Below are 17,328 nucleotides of genomic sequence, written 5' to 3' on the forward strand. Positions count from 1 at the left end.
CTAGATTTCAGAGTCTCAAGTGGCATAACGTTCAAAATTTCCACTGAATTGTTGAAGTGTAGTAGAGTCGCTCTAGGCAAAACATTCCAAAATTTGCACCGAATTTCAGAGTCCAATAACAAGTTTTGAGCTCAAAATCGGTTCTCAAAATCTAAAACAAACTTCTATTCGCTTTTTAAAATTGCGTTGACCAGGAGAAGTTAAAGCTGTTCCTTCGGATTAAGAAAGGAATCGATCTCTCTTTCGTTTAGGGAATGGGTCTCTGTCTCGTAGCACTTGGATCACTGAGATGCATTTCGATCCATTGTCCGCCAAAAATGTAAATTTGAGAGATACAATCAGTTTTGCATCCATAATCGGGGTTCTGTTCTCAAAATCCAAAACAGATGGGGCCTAAAATCAGGCAAAGCACATCAAAGTTGACAGTCAAACACCAAATATCAATCTTTTTTTAATACCAATTTGCAAACTTCAAACCTTTTTTTGTTATTCCCAACTGTTCTTCCATCCCTAGCCCAACAAGTTTCACCTCTATTGGAATTTTAACCAAGCACTGAAATTCAAAAGGCCCCTGGATCTTGAAAATCGATTTTGAGTACAGAACTGATTATTAGACTAAAAATTAAGGGAAATGATATCAACACTCACATGTTTTAATAAGAGGCGCTCAAGTCTCCTGTCGTTAAGATATTACAGTTTTCAAAAAGCCCTTTCAAGCCCTTTAAATACTAAAGGACAAGAGACTTGAGTGCCTCTTATTTAAAAATGTTAGTGTTGATATCATTTCTCAAAATCCAAAGCAAACAAGTCCTGAAACTCTCTCTCTCTCTCACACACACATATCACAATATTGTGTCTTCACAAAAAAATAACCAAAGGACTGGCACATTTTATTTACGGTATGCGCAGCAGCACATTCAAAAAGTCATGTTTATATCCGATAATACATCAAGACAGAGAGAAACAAAAGCTGTGTATGCTGACCCACTCAAAAAAGGTCGAATTCCCATAAAACAAAAAGGTAGAAAACGTTTAAAGAGAAAAAAAAACAGATAAAAACAAACAAATGGTAGTATTTTTCCTGTTCTTTGGTCCTTTGAATCGACTGATATTTACTCAGTAAAACGCTTTGCTCTCAATCCAACCTTTTTCTTTTTTCATTCCATTTGCTTTTCGCTTGTTCTTGCCTTGATTCTTGCCAAAGACAACGTCAACAAAACAATGCTAGACAGGCTTACTTCGTCTCTCACTTTTGTCTTGAAATCTTGAAAATACATGGTTACCAAGTCCCTTAGCCTCCGATGTCCTCATGATTCTTAGCCTCTTCACAGTGTTTAAGAACATTCTACAAACATAACAAAAGAGAAAACATGAGTACTAATAGACTCAACTCAACTAAGCCTTTGTCCCAAACTAGTTGGAGTCGGCTAATGAATCCTTTAGAAAATTTGCATGAAGAAAGTGAACGGACCCACCCGGTTCAAATTGACTAAGTCTAATCCTGGCACTAGTTGGGTTCGTCTACATTGATCATTTTCTTCCATTCTATCCTATCCAAAGTCATGTTCTCTATTACGTTCCCCCTCAAGTCTCTTAGCACTAGTTGAGTACTAATAGACAACTGATAAATTAATATAATTAAAGTAAATATTTGCACATGTAACATCACTATTGAATCTTTGGAAGGAATCAATGAAACGACATTAATTCAAATCCCGGATCTTCATATTGAGAGCTAAAGAGCTCTCACTATTTCTTAGATTCATGGACCAAAAATCAATTTGCTGGAATCTTTCACTCACATTCTTTTCCATCAACAATGTTTAATGGATCTCTTTGAACCCCGAATTCGGAGATTCAAACTTTCGCCTGATTTATGGGGTTCAACAAGCAATCGATGTTTCAGGATTGAAGGAGGCAAAACACAAAAAATGAGATTAAGGTAAGGCAATAATAAGCACTGTTGATTCAGAGGACCCACTATGTGGATGAACAAATTGAGACAATAAGACCATTGTAACCCTCTGATCAGTGTAGCTTTTCTCCAATAAATGTGGAAAGGTCCATCTTTTTGGGCTCAATATGTGCTTAATTGCTCTCACCTATAGACAATTCACTAGACAGTTAAGCTTGTACAATGAATATGATTTTTGGTCTGAAACATTTTTATTTATGACGGTTAGGGTTTGGTTTTGTGTAAGGGTAATAAAGTTTTCATTAATGAAAATATGTCACTGAGAAGGAGATTGTTGCATACCTCCATGGAACATCCCCCACAAGCATCCAGTCTCCATCTTTATCTTCATATGTAAGCACAAACTCAGAAGACCCATCCAGCAGCTTGGAGGCTTTTGTTGCTTCTACTATCACTTCATGTTCTTGAGCTCCACTTGGACCTAATGACAAAAACCCAAAATCCCAACTATCAGTACAAGTACATGTATCTACGTTTATGGCGTATGTCCATAGGTTTATGAATTTTTTATTTTCTTTTTTCTTTTTTGAAAATGTCTATAGGTTTATGTATTATGCATTCAGATGATAATCAACTACAACTTGGGTTGGGAAGGGTCAGATTTTCTGGAGCCCAACCCTACTCGAGAAGTTATCTCAGGCCAGGTCAGGTGGAGCTTTTTATGAGAAAACCCGAGATTCATAAACCCAACCCTAACCGAGATAGTTCCTTGTGTCGAGTCCGGATTTAAATGTCAGGTCAGGTTCTTAATGTTTAACATAAGATTTAGTGACTAATTTCAATGATCGTGGACAAACACAAATATTCACACCAAAATTATCTAAATTTAAGTCATCAAGTGCATAAATTTAAGAAGGAAACTACTTTCTCAAGTTCCAAACCTGATCGCCGCAATGAAAACAATTATATCAATATATTGAAAAAATCATGTTATTCGAAAAAAGCAAAAGCAGAAGACTCACGAATAGTACTGATGGTTGTGGGTCTGTGAAACATGTCCTCAAGTGCTTGAGCTAAGGTTTCATAACAGAGATGGGCATTAAGATCCACCTTCCTTCCAATGGGAATTCCATCCATTTTCACCTTCACAAACAAGGATTTTCCATGACCTTTCTCCTGAATATTGCCTTTGCTATTATTAGTGTTGTTATTAGTCTTCATAAAATTATTCTCATTGTTTTTGTTATCAGTTTTATCCTCAGCAGAAACTCTGGTCAAGCTGTTCATCCTGTATGACCTTATAGGTGGCCATCCCACAACCTGATTGCTGAAAAGAATGTAAAAATAAATAAATAAATTAGTGGGAAAATAAACATCCATCAGATTACAAAATCCTAGATTTTATAAGTTAAAAGTTAAAACTATGATTTTACATGGAATTTATAGTCCTGGATTTTAAAAACAAAAACCTAGTTTTTACAAAATCCTGGATTTTTAAGCTAAAACCTTTATTTAGTAATCTAAAACCTGGATTTTATAAGTTAAAACCCGGATTGTACATTTTCAGGATTGTAAAATCCTAGTTTTAGCTTATAAAATCCAGGTTCTAGCATATAAAATCAAGGTTCCCCAGCTTAAAAATCCAAGAGTCTACAATCCTGGTTTAGAAAATCCTTGTATCAGTGAAAAATCAGTGAAAAAAATAAGACATACCTATCCCAAAAAAGGCTAGAAGAAAAACTAGAAAACAAAATAAATGAGACCATTATAAAAGGGAAATGAAAAAACCACCAAAAATCAAACAACAAGAGCCTGTCATGAAACAAAAATCCCAAAACCAAAATAAACTTTACTAAGTTGCTACAAAAGGTAATTTTACACCTGTTTTGAAAATTTTATAAATATGAAATAAAATTACATTTATTCCTCAAAACATGCCAAAAATTACCATTTATAGCACACCTTAAGAAAATTCATTAGAAAATCCCACATGAAAAACCATTAAATACGAAAAAACCCCAGAAAAATCCTAGAAAGAACAAAAAAAAAAAAAAATTACTCACCTGGGGGTATTCAATCCGATTCCGACATCCTGACCAACGGAATCAGCATTCCGCTTGGTCCCGGAAACAGAAGGCTTTTCAGAAGAAGAGCGAATACAGGGTAAATCTTTAGCTGTAAGGATCCTACAATAATCACCACGTTCAAAAGTCTTAGCCATGGACCCAAGGCTCAAACCTAGCCCAAGCTCGAGCCCTGAGTCTTCTTCCTCTTCCTTGGGATTCCTAGAAGGGTAAGAAGAAACTTCGGAAATACCAACGTAGTCCTGCTCGATCAGCTCTGCTTTTGAAACTGTAGACATTGAGCCGTTATTAGAGCTTCCTGAAGAAACACCACCACAACGTTGCATTTCTAAAGGAAGTGGGAATGAAATGTAATCGATGTTTAACGGGGAGGAGAGGGTGGAGGAGGTTTGTGGGTGGGGAGATCTTTTGAGTTTTTTGGAAGTTGCGCACGGGATAACGCTGGGAGAAGGGAATGTATTTTGTGTAATGGTGGTGGGCCCACATGTCTGCTCAGTGGCAATTTAGCTTTTTTGTCGTTTTATGGCGATAATTTGGTGAGTGGAATGTTTTTCTCGGGAATTTTGGGTGTAATATTCTCGCTCGCATTAGGAACTAAGTAGCTTAGGCGTGCAGGAGTAACAGTCCGATGGACCGCACCAAATTAAATGGACACTGATAGAGGGGTGAACTTGGGTTGGGCTCAACCTGAACCCGACTGGTTCAACCCGACTTGGCTCAGATTCGGTTGGCATTTCCTCTGGATGCGTTAGGTTAAATGGTTAACGTTGGGAAAAGCCAACTCGATTTGATTTCGGCTTGGGTTAGGGTTTAGGCTTTAAAAGCCTGACCCTTTCCAAATCAGACCGCAATCCTTTAGTTTTATTATGATTTTCTTTGGGTTACGTTGTATTTTTTTTGTTCGGCGCTAGGTGAACCCGAACCAAACCCAACTCAACCTTATCCAATGTTGGTTTAGATGAGTTACATTAGGGTTGAGAGATTTAGAGGCAGGTTGGGTTGTTTGACCAGCATCAACCTAAGGCTCGAGTTTGGGTTGAGGGAATGCTATCTCCGGTTGGATTAGAGTTGAAGGAATGTTATCTCGTAGGGGTGGACATGGTTCCGGTCCAACCCGAAGAACCGAACCGGTCTATTTGGTTCGGTTCGGTCCTAGGATTTGGTGGTTCGGTTCCGGTTCTCAGATCTTGGAACTGTGAGAATTCGGTTCGGTTCTGGGTTTGGGATCTTGGAACCGAGAACTGAATCGAGAACCGAGTAGGACTATATATCCCCCAAGTCATAGTCATAAAATGACTCCTTACGATCAATGGAGAACTAAAGTACTGATGATTTGAATGCAAACTTGATTATTTGGGTGGCTTTGCTATAGAGATGCTTTAATGTAATGTTCGAATTATTGTTTGGATCTTGTCCTAGTCCGTAGTAATAAAAAAGACTCCTCAGGATCGAGAACTCAAGTCCTAATGATTTGAATTTAAATTTGAATATTAGGTGGCTTTGTTATAGAGATGCTCTAATGTAATGTTCAACTAAGCTCTCTACTTACTGGAGAAAATTTTTCAGAAGAACCTGTATGCTATATTAAGTTTTGTTGAACATAGGGGTGTAAACGAGCCGAGCCGAGCCGAGCTTGGCCAGGCTCGGCTCGGCTCGTTAAGCTAAAATGTTAGGCTCGGGCTCGGCTCGGGCTCGAACTAGGCTCGGCTCGGCTCGGCTCGGCTAGGCTCGCGAGCCTTATCGAGCTTGGCTGGTTGGCTATTTTAAAAAGAAAAAGATGTCTCGCAAAGGCCGCTAGCAAAAAGAAAAAAGTGGTTGGGTTATTTTAAAAAGAAAAAGGTGTCTCCGGAAAGTTCGCTAGCAAAACAAAAAAGAAAAAAAAGTAATCATTACCTGAAAAAGTAAAAAAGTAAAATAGCTAAAGTTTTAAATGAAAAATTACGAATAAAAGTTGGCAAGTTATGACAGCAAAAAAATACGAACAAAAGTTTGCAAGTTATTACAATTACGAAAAAAAGTAGAAAAAAGTCAACGTTTCCTACTACTACTGTTTACTACTACTGTATTATATTTATTACGGAAAGAAAAAAATTACTATATATTTTTATACGAGCCTCAACGAGCCGAGCCGAGCCGAGCCTGGCCTAAATCGGGCTCGGCTCGTTAAGCTTAACGAGCCTGGCAAGCCGGCTCGGCTCGGCTCGTTAAGGATTCGAGCCGAGCTCGAGCCGAGCTTTTTTCGAGCCGAGCTCGAGCGAGCTTCCGAGCCCGAGCCAAAATTGACACCCCTAGTTGAACAGGTTGATACATGATTACATGGTGGTTTATTAAACTTACATGGTGGTTTTATTAAAGTGTCTCCTGAACAGCCCATACATTCCATTCATTCATCCAATAAATAGGAAAAAATTTATAAAATAAAAGTTGGGTAAACCCCGAACCGATCAAGTTCGGTTCTAGTTCCAAATTATGAGAACCGATTGCATATGGTTCGGTTTTAGGTATACCTCGGAACTGAACCGAACCATGTCCGCCCCTACTATCTCGGGTCGGATTGGGTCAGGGAATGCAAGTTTGGGTTTCACCCGTTGAATACTAAATCAACGGGGTAGCTTTCTTGTCGAATGCATAGTCTGGATGATTATTATTATTAGGGGAGTGATAAATCGACTCCCATATATCTTAAATGGAGTCGATTTATCACTGCCCTTATTATTAATTAATATATGGCCACGTGTACGTTGAGATCAGTGACGGGCTCCGATAAGAATTAGTCGCGAATAACCTTTTCTAGACTGTCTCTCGTAATTACAACATAATCTCGTGAGATGCGCTCAAAAGAGTATTTTTCCCTCAATGTGGCGTTGTGGGACCCAACAAGTGTCGTCTCAAGGGACAATCAAACAGGGGTGGGGCCTTCGTCACGTGACCCGAGAGGAATGGCGGGGAGAGGTGGGCCCCGATTGTTTCTTTTGTCGGGGACAGCTCATCGGACTCAGTTTATAGGACAGGCTTGGAGTCCGTGGTTTAGAGAAATGGTGCTGAAGTCCGCGTCGCAATTGATGGGCGTACCTTCTGCCTACAGGTCCACTGCCATATTGGGGCCCACCAAGGATATTCCTCATTATTAGCCGGCTGAAATATTTGATACGCAAAATTATTATTATTTCCACGCCTGGCCTTTGGCGTTTGCCATTTTCCACAAAAGTAATTCCATTTGCTTTTGAAAAGTTCTAGAATAATTTAACCCTACGTTTGGCAACCGTGAAAAATTATTCTATGGAATACTCGTGGGCACAGCTGTCAGAGAGAGAGAGAGAGAGAGAGAGAGAGAGAGAGAGAGAGAGGGAGAAGAAGACTATTGACCATCGAGGGGGGAGAAATGGAGAGATATATCCACCCCTTTTGATTACTTGGGACTTAGGGTGTCAATTTTGGCTCGGGCTCGGCGGCTCGCTCGAATCTTGACGAGCCGAGCCGAGCCGGCTCGTTAAGCTTAACGAGCTCGAATCCTTAACGAGCCGAGCAGAGCCGAGCTGGCTCGTTAAGCTTAACGAGCCGAGCCCGAGTTTGGCTCGTCTCGGCTCGTAAAAGCTCGTTTAGGGCTAAAAGTCTAAAACCATAGATAATTAGATATTACCATATTAGACTACTAGTTTAGTAATTTGAGAAATTTCTAATTTAATTAAGAGGTTTCCAACTTTCCATTGGCTTTCCAAGTGGGACGAAACATTAAAAAAAGTTTCTGATTTTCCACTAAAAGTATCAAAATCAATTTGGGATTTTGTCTTTATTCAGGATTTTGTCTTTTTGTATAATTGTATGATTCTAATCAGAAGACATCCTAAATATGAAATATCTCATTGAGTCATTGTTTGTTGAATTTTGAAAACCATTTGTGAGTCCAAAACTGATTATTGAGCTCCAATTTATGGGAAAAAATTAAACAGATCAGACTGATTCCAGGTCCACTAACAAGCTCGTTAAGGCTCGCGAGCCTGGCCGAGCCCAAGTTTTGCCCTTAACGAGCCGAGCCGAGCTGGACCAAGTCCAGCTCGGCCCAGCTCATTTACACCCCTACTTGGGACACCTAGCAGCAGTGTATCAATGACCGGAGAAGGTCTGATGTATTTCACATCAGAAGGATTCAAAGGGGCTGATTGCCACGTACACTGGCCTTGGGTGTCCCAAGTAATCAAAAGGGGCGGATATATCACTTCCCAAAACTAGTGGAAGAAAATTACCTATTTAATATTGGATTTTTTTTTTCTTGGGTTTTAAGAGCTTTTAGAAGCCTTTTATGCTTCCCTCTGTGACTCTGTCCCACCCCCTCAGATCTCTCTCTTTCTCATGTTATCTCTTATTAGAGTTAGCCCCACAAATATTCGATGGAATGTTTTATCATGGTTGCCAAACATGGTCTAAAATTCTGACATTTTCACGTTGTTTTAATTTGACATTTTCTACTGAATTATACATGAATTTGACGCAATTTCTAGTCTATTATTTGTAAATATTGTCAGAAATTCAAAATTACGGAAAAAATTACATTGTAATATAAATTGAAGTAAATTCTAGCTTAACCATCCTTCGGAGCTTTTATGTTGTATCTTATTTTGAAAATAAGTAGATAAATAATAAAAATACATGCATTTTAGGCAGTATACAGCCATGTCTTGACAATGGGGAGCACTCACATTGTTTTATACGAGCCTATAACAGCAGTTTAACCAATGTAAATGCTTGCCCCATTCTACTTTTATAAACATTTGTCTTGCAAGATTATTCCCAAATCCAAGACATACCACTATTCTGAGTGGTAAGTTCCAGGTAAATCCAATGCTTGTCTCCTCCTTATTGACTACTTGCACCACTACTCTACAAGGTAAATATGTGCAGCCAAACAGAGAAGGATCAGAACCATTATAGTCCAATACTGATTATTGGACTCATAGGTTTTGTTGCATAGAATAACCAAAGAGTGGTTCATAGTTTTTTAGTATGAGAACTGATTATAGTCCAATACTGATTATTGGACTCAGAATTAAACATAATATTGAGTTTAATAATGAGTTTTGAACTCACAATTGATTCTCAAAATCCAAAGACCCAAACCTATTATTGGACTCGAATTTTTGTTTAATTTTGAGTCCAATAATAGGTTTAGAGCTCACAATCGGTTGTCACAATATATATATGGAACATGCCCTCAGGCTTTTCAAATCAAATGGGTATTTAAGGTAGGGTCTTGAATTTACCTCGTTTGCTTTCTTGTAAAATCATTGAGCTCTTGGTAGGAATGAAACACTCCGTCACCATTTCCCGGTGTTATCTACAAGAAAGCATGATCTCGTGAAATAAATATTTTAGGTACATAACTTTCGCTTTCCACAGTTCAAAAGCAATTTAGAAAACTTGGACTCAATTTTAGGTTCAATTTTGAGTCTAATAATCAGTATTGGACCCACAATTGGTTCTCAAATTCCAATGGCCTATTTGTTTTGGATTTTGACAACTTGTCCACCAAATATTCCACGGAATAATTTTTCAGTGGTTGCGAAAATGCCCTAAAATGCAAGGCTACGTGATTTAGGTCCACCACATACCATGTGATATCATTACCATTCTTGGGTATAATCAACTAGATAAGGTATTCAATTAAGGCCCTGTTCATTTTAGATTATGACACCCGATCATGGGTACAAAACCAATTATTGGACTCAAAATTATGTTTAATTAGTTAAATAATTTGTTTGGGACACACAGTCGGTTGTCACGATCTAAAACGAGCACGACCTAAAGTCTTTGTTGAGTTCATCTTAACCCTAGTTTTGGCGCCCTTAACTTTTTTCTCTTGACGCTAAGATGTTATTTATTTGTCTTCAAATCTCTACACACCGTGGCGGAGCCTCTAGGTCAATTGGTAAAGACGTGTTCTTTCATCACGAGGTCGGGGTTCGATCCTAGCTTACCCATCAAAAAAAATCTCTACACACTTATACACATACACTCATACATAGGAGCAATAGGCGTGCTGACGAAATATTCTTCATTAGCTACTAAAAATAAGTTACTAATTACTAAGGCCTAAAAAATTCCTCCTAGATTGTGTCGGCACGCATCCGGATATTGGATTCATATATACATGAGGACATGCACTCGCACACGCACACACACACGCACGTGTGGGGACATCATATAATTATTAAAGTAGTGGTCATTATTAAACTATTGTAGTGGGAGGGAGGAGGGATAAGTTAATTAAAGCTGCTTGATCTTTCTTGCCTAGCAAATCATGCTTTGTTTTGCCAAAAAAATTCTCTTAAAAATCTTGTAGAGAGATAAAAGTTGTTGTGAGAGGGGAACACCCAGAGCCAAGTAAAGTAAACTACTAAAGCAAAAATTAACAAAGGTGGTGTGATTAAAGCTGCCATTGTTGGGGCTGGGGGAGTAGAGAGAACCAAAATTTGTTTTGAATCTAACTAAAATAAAGAAAAGAAATTTAGCTTTTAATCTCTCAGCTCTTTATTTGATTTTTCTTGTCCCATCCCTCTATCCTCTTCTCTTCTTAATGAAATGAAACATAACTTTTCTACCAATTGAAAGAGAGCAAAAGTAAAAAATAAAAAAATCAACTGAGTATTGGGGTCTCTTTTCAATTTTCAAATGAAGTTTAACGGTGGGTCCTAACTCCTATCATTACTACCATTGGAAAGCAAGGAAAAATCCAATTAAGTACTCATGTGTGGTACCAAACCAATCCTCTTCATTACCCTTCTTCTCAAAGCACATTTCTACGTAAATCAACTGATACAAGATTGGAGTTAGAAAGACCTCTCTCTTGTCTCTCTCTTTCATCCCAAATCACAGGCTCTCTCTTGCCATTTGGGTATCCTTGGCTCGAACCCCAGCACATTAGGCAGCCACCCCACGGCCAATGGGGCACCAAAAATAGGGACACGAGCTTTTTATAAAAAAGGAAATAGCTTTAATGAAAGTTATGGTCACAGTAGGGAGACGCACAGCTAGAGGACTTGGATTAGTCAATCTAGGTTTTGGACCTAAGGCGATGTTTGATTGGGATTTTTAGTATCGATTTTGAGTCCAAAACTGATTCCTACCGGACTCAAAACTAGATTTAGCTCCTGTTCATTTAAGATTATGCCAATTGACAGTGAGTCCAAAACCAATTATTGGAGGAGGGAAAGGTGCATCCGACCATTTTAGGAGGATTTGATTTGGATGAAAATGATGCGGTTTTCTTTCCATGTGAATAGATCTTTCCACCTAAAAAAATCTGATCTACACAACCAAACAAAGGAAGGGCTTGAAAACATGGAAAAGGTTTTCCTTTCCATGACTTTCCAGCAATCATTTGGTAGTCTTTATGGGGTTGTTATCCACAGGGATAATCTTTAGAGAAGCTATTCCAAAGATTGGCTACCTTGCTCGGATAATTTTATCTTAATAAACCACAGAAATTTACTACTCTTCTTGTATAGTACTGTACCCTACCTATTGGGATTGTTCCCGATGTGAACAATGGATAACAAGCCTATCCAAGGATAAAATAAAGCCCGACTTGTCATCCTGGAGAACAGTCCAGTATGCATGCTTAGGCCCTTTTTGTCTTGGATTTCGAGAACTGGTTACGGGACTCAGAATTCTCAAAAACCAGGATAAATATGGCCTTAATTATAAATTGGAACTGGTTGTATCTCTCAAGAGACGCGAAGGAGGGTGTTAGATGTGATCAGCTCGGTATTCCTAATGTTCAAGTTAACTAAGTATTTTATACTGTGATGTGGTTTCTTTAGTATTTGTATACGTTTTAGAGGCAAGGTGACATTGTTGGAAACAATCCATGTTTTGGAAAAATTTGTTGCTATATTTATTAATGTTAAATGAAAAACAAGAAATGATACATTTCCATTATGTCATGAGTACAAGATTACAACTTTCTCTCATCTCCCCTTTCACTATCTTAATTCTAGCTCCTATCTAATTGAATCAAATAAAAATAATAATAGGAATTCATCAACTTATAAATATCTCATGTTGTTCTTCGAATACCTTCAATGTTCACTTGCATCGCTTCGGCTCCATGATTCTAACCATCAGGAACCTGTTCGTTGCCAAGGGATATAGAACAAGAGATGGGATCTCTAGAAGGATCCATTAGCACAAGTATATATGTAATAAACTGAAACAAAAGAATAAAACAGGATTAAATGATAACATGAAAATGTCTTGAATCAAATAGAGCCATTCACCAAACCAAAAATGCATGAAAGCACCCTCTACGAATCATCCACAAGCAATTCACCTGCTCCGCTGACTTTTGAAGAGCTTGTGTAGGCGTCGCCGGTGAGACACGTAGGAGAGGACAAGAAGTCTTCTGCAATCCTCAACTTCACAGCACCTGAGTATCTCTCCAAAGCTTGAACACCAAGTCTGCCTACGAAGCTCTATGGACAAAGGACCTAACTTGCTTGAGAAAACTAGAAGAAACCTTTTTGAAAAACTTTAATTGGAATCATTCAAGAGACCTTTGAAAGAGAACCTACGAGAGCACATAAGATAATGCTAAATGAGGCTTGAGGGTTTGCTATTTTTAGAGTTCTAAATGTGCCCTGGTTATTAAGGAACTTTAAATTTTTTTAGTTAAGGATGAGTTAAGTTAACATGGCTTAATGTGGGTTTATTAATGAGAGAATGAACCATGCACAATGTTCATGTATGCAATAAGAGCATACGTTGAACCAAGAATCCAACATGTGCCTTACATATTCATGTGTGCAAAACATGAAATGCATTATGTGGTTCACATGTACACAATACTCCCAAAATAATACCATCAACCATTTACCTTTTCACCCTTGACTTTTGTCATTTATGCCCCTTCTCTTGATTCCAATTCCCAAGTTGGCCCTCTTCATTAATTTTTAACAAATTCAAACATGTTTGACTTTAAGAATATTATAATTATATATATACACCATAGTTCTAATCTTATATACTTAATATATATATATATATATATATATGTATAATATTTTATATGAGGGCAACTTAGGATAAAATAAATATTTTTGAAATCAAATATTTGTACAAAAATACGACTTTCATAACCATGGTCCCGGAACTTTTCAAGCTTGTCAGGTCCTATCCCAAATTTCTTCATCGTGTATTGCTCATAGCGTGCACAAGGGTGCATCAGAAGCATGATAGCCTCCTAATTCACACACGAGCTGCACTGGCCTGTCACTAGCCACTAAGAGAGTTAACCCTATCACTTCCATAGGCCTGAGCTTATTCAGGGCCATGCCCAGTGTGTCCACACTTTGCCCTAGGATCTCTATCCTAGTGTGGTAGGTGGTCCAAGGGTAAGTAGCACACACTTGCTACCAAATGGCTCTATTGCCATCAAGCATTTTCATGCTTAGTTAAAACATGTTATTTAAATGCTACAAAATTGAATTGCCAAAATATTATTTTATTAATAAGAGCAAGTAAGGTTACCAAATCTTACAATTGATATATCATCCTCCTCTACTTCTTTACTTCTATCAATAAAATTTCAGGTGCCGCTCCTAGTTCCTAGATAAATTCCGGGTTAAAAAAATCATGTGTGGTAGAAATTATAGAAGACAAACTATATTCGAATACAATGGAAATTCAAGATAAGAACCTTACCCAGTAGGCCAGTATGACTTATCCTGCAATCAAACTGCCCTAATAAAGGCAACCGTGTGTAGCTCGTTTTGCATAAACATGGGATGTGATAAGAAATAGGTTTGAAAAATCATATTAGCAAACTCTAAGTGTCTGTTCACTTGCTTCCCGGGAGACCAAATCCCGGGAAAACACCTATTTTTTTCCCGAGAAAGCTAAAATAGCGGTGTTCACATGTCTTCTCAGGAAAATAGCAGTGGTTAGATGGAAATTGTAAAAAATGACGTGAAAATTGAAAAATTGACATGGAGGGAGACATTTTCTCACAAGAGTGGGAAACCAAATCCCAATAAATTGGTGCGATTTGGTTTCCCGAGAAACTAAAACTCGAGCGGTGAGTAAATACGGTGGGTGAAAATCTAAAGAGGGTTGTTGTAAAAAAAAAAACCCTAAGTAGTCTTCTTCCTCCCTTCTTCATCCCTCCATGGCAGCCATCATCTTCATCACATCTGTCTGAAATTTCGTCTTCCTCAAACGTACGGCAAGCTTGGCTTTCCAGGTATGTTTCTCTCCTCTTATCTTCGTTTCTATTTTGTTTTCTTTTTTTGGGTTTTTCCTTCTTCTTATTCCCCTCTATTACAGTGAAGCTGTTCTTGCCATTTTTTTTTTTTGGCTTTTAAGCTGTTATTGATAAATTTTTGCCATTTTTGCAGAAACTCGTGGTTAGTAACTACACTCGTGGTTCTCAACCTTATGTTGGCCCAGAAACTCGAATTTTTTTGTCGGATTTTTTTTGCCATTTTTGGTCGAATTTCTTGGCATTTTTGCATAAGCTGTTCTTGCCACTGATAACTTTTTCCAACCCTACATGTTAGTGTTTTTTTTTAATACTAAAATTGATACTGTCTCAACCTTCTACATGTTACTGTTTTTTTTTCATACTAAAATTGATACTATCTCAACCTTCTACATGTTACTGTTTTTTTTTCATACTAAAATTGATACTGTCTCCTATTTATGTTGTTGTAATCCAAATGGACGGTTTGGATCATCCGTGGCGTAACGTAATTTTGAAAAATATTGGTTTATATGCATTAATTCTTCAACAATCTATGGAAAAGTAAGAAGGAAAATGAGAACATGTATCTTTCAAAAATGATTAAAATGTTTAAAATGATTTTTTATGTTTAGGTTTCCTACCAATGTTTAATTGGCAACTGAACAGGCGTGGGAAACCTTTTCCTACACAATTTCTCGGGATTTCCTGCACAAGTGAACAGGCGTGGGAAACCTTTTGTGCACAGTTTCTCGGGATTTCTTTTCCTTTTGCCATGTTAGATTCTCGGGAAACCTTTTCTTTTCCTTTCCCGGGAAAACAAGTGAACAGACCCTAAATGAGTTACCCATTTGATCAAAGGAGTCAAATAGTTTATATATAAGTTACCTTAAGGTCTTACTAGCATTTTGTAATCCCATGCAATTTGTAATGATAAGAGGACACATAAGTAGGACACCCAATGTATGCCGTGCGTCCCAATTGCTTTGATGAGCCCGACACTCTTTTCAATAGATGGTAAGAATTGTTAGTTTATCATTCAAATCTTAATGCGGAGACTGATTATCTCCGGTGATGATGGTTATATGGTGATGCTACGTTATCTGCGAGATCCAACCGTTAAAGATTCTAATGATGGATGTCATCCATCGAGATCTTCCAATATAACCAGATCCAGATGCTAAGATCGATAGAATCTTGGGCTTGGCCTTGGTAGACCAGTGACCGCCAAGAGAAAACTCTAAATCACTCTAGCCTCTCAATGTATGTTGCTCTCATCGAGCAACCACTCTTAGTCCCTATTTGTTTTGGATTTTGAGAACCGATTATCACTCCAAAGCTGATTACTTGACTCAAATATACAGCCAACTTACATGCAGGGCATTTAATTAGTTTGTTGAAAGTAAAATTTGCCTGTATTTATTTTGACAATCTTTACAAGCCCTTTGATGAAATGTCTATAATTTTGGCTGATGCTATGAAAAACTGTTGATCTCTTGTTTGATGAAAATGCAAATGACTTGATATTAGATGGAATATGCAAATAAAAAATTCAATGGGGCTATTTTGTAGAATATAAATCCTTAGAAATAAAGAAAAGAAAAATCTAATCAAAATACATTTTATTTTCCTGTGCTTTTTAGCCACTTCTCTCATAAGTCATTGAATCTAAAGTTTCTTCAAGTCCCACGCTCCTCAGCCCTTCCACGTAAAAACATAATTCGTAGCTGCCAAATGTGGTCTAATAGATTTTTGTAGTTCGGCACATTGTGCGACTATGTCCATGTGTGAAGGCGATGCAAGCACTTCTATGTGGGCAAAGAAGATTACAAAATACCAAATACGGAAAGTTAAACAACAAAAAGAACACATGGAATCCTAACCATGATCCAAATGCAATAATTTCACTCAAACATTTGAAACTATGGCTCAAATTCGGTCTGCTTGGTTGCCAGTAAAATTTAAAACCTAGGAAGTTTTTAGTAAAATTTTTGTCCCATCCCATGTTTGGTTGCCTTTTAGCACTATAATTTTTTTAATCCCACTCTTGTAATGATTGCTTATGAGTATGACATGGACTCCTTGTCCCCTCTTTTTCTTTCCTAGGGAATGACGTCATATCTCTTTCTCTCTCTTCCCTCTCTCTCCTCCCTTCCCATATTTAGTAATGACACCCCTAAATTTTGGCGGGAATTTTAGGAATTGCAGGAAAAAAAAAACCTAGCAAATCCCGTTGACTTCATTGTTGGGATTAAAAAGCTCATAGGATAAAAAATTTACTGGCAACCAAACGGAGAGAGTCCATATTTTTTTTTTTGATCGGTAAGCTGGGGTTAGGCAAGACCCCTACCAGAATTCATTGAAAAAAAGTAAAATTACAACTAGGGGGGCTTAAATAGCCAGAAAAAGAAAGGGGAACATACTCCCAAAAAGAGAGGATTCTAACAGAATACCATCAAGCAGAGATAAGCAAGAGAAGAAGAGCCAAAAGCACACATCGTCTAAAAGTGAAGGGGAGTAACACAAAATTATAATCTGTTATACAAGTTGCCTTCTCGGTTGGAGTTGAGGCAAGATATACAAGCTCTGGGGGCATTGTGGGGGGGGGGGGGGGGGGGGGAAGGCTCACCTTTCCACGGCCAATTCCTCTTGGATAAAAGGTCAGCAGGAGAGTTAGCTTCCCTCCAAATGTGGGAAATTCTCCACGACTCCAATCTCGCGAGATCATTTCGAATCTGATCAGTGATGTCCAGTAATTTCCAGGGGATTTTGGACTTACCTTTGATAATATCAACAGCAAAGCTCGAGTCTGATTCAATCCAAAGCTTACTGATGCCTGAATGAATAGCAAGCGAAATTCCTCTCTGAATGACCATAATCTCCAGCTCATAGATCTCTTTTTTTGCAGTGTTTGTTGAAAACATGGAGATCTGATAAGCCCTCCTAAACCTCCTCCGTCACTGTCCAAAGAAGCATCAGAGTTGAGCTTAAATTCACCCTGGTCTGGGGGAATCCAGGAACAGTATTGGGGAGCAGTCTGCACTGCATTGAATTTGTAGCCAATGGTCTCCGCTATGTTCATCTTAGCATCTGAATAT

At 38.1% G+C, this 17,328-nt stretch overlaps 1 protein-coding gene across 1 annotated transcript; it reads right to left on the reverse strand.

Annotated features, from left to right (window-relative positions):
• Positions 1-869: 869 nt before the first annotated feature.
• Positions 870-4,425, reverse strand: LOC143890210 (auxin-responsive protein IAA12-like). The gene is made up of 4 exons (XM_077394801.1): positions 3,979-4,425; positions 2,938-3,242; positions 2,258-2,396; positions 870-1,345 (listed from the first exon to the last, which is right to left on the reverse strand). Exons 1-4 carry the CDS (start codon positions 4,323-4,325, stop codon positions 1,225-1,227), a joined length of 912 nt encoding a protein of 303 aa, XP_077250916.1. The 5' UTR covers positions 4,326-4,425; the 3' UTR covers positions 870-1,224.
• Between the last annotated feature and the right edge of the window lie 12,903 nt (positions 4,426-17,328).

Source organism: Tasmannia lanceolata, unplaced genomic scaffold (assembly GCF_043159265.1).
Source record: "Tasmannia lanceolata isolate RefF3 unplaced genomic scaffold, GAP_Taslan_0.1 ptg000013l, whole genome shotgun sequence".
Classification (NCBI taxonomy): domain Eukaryota; kingdom Viridiplantae; phylum Streptophyta; class Magnoliopsida; order Canellales; family Winteraceae; genus Tasmannia; species Tasmannia lanceolata.

Coding starts and splice junctions, on each gene's coding strand:
- LOC143890210 (XM_077394801.1), bottom strand. CDS start 4,325: ATGCAACGTTGTGGTGGTGTTTCTTCAGGAAGCTCTAATAACGGCTCA. Junction 3,243..3,978: donor ATCGGATTGAATACCCCCAG/GTGAGTAATTTT, acceptor CATTCTTTTCAG/CAATCAGGTTGTGGGATGGC. Junction 1,346..2,257: donor GTGGGGGATGTTCCATGGAG/GTATGCAACAAT, acceptor TTATGTTTGTAG/AATGTTCTTAAACACTGTGA.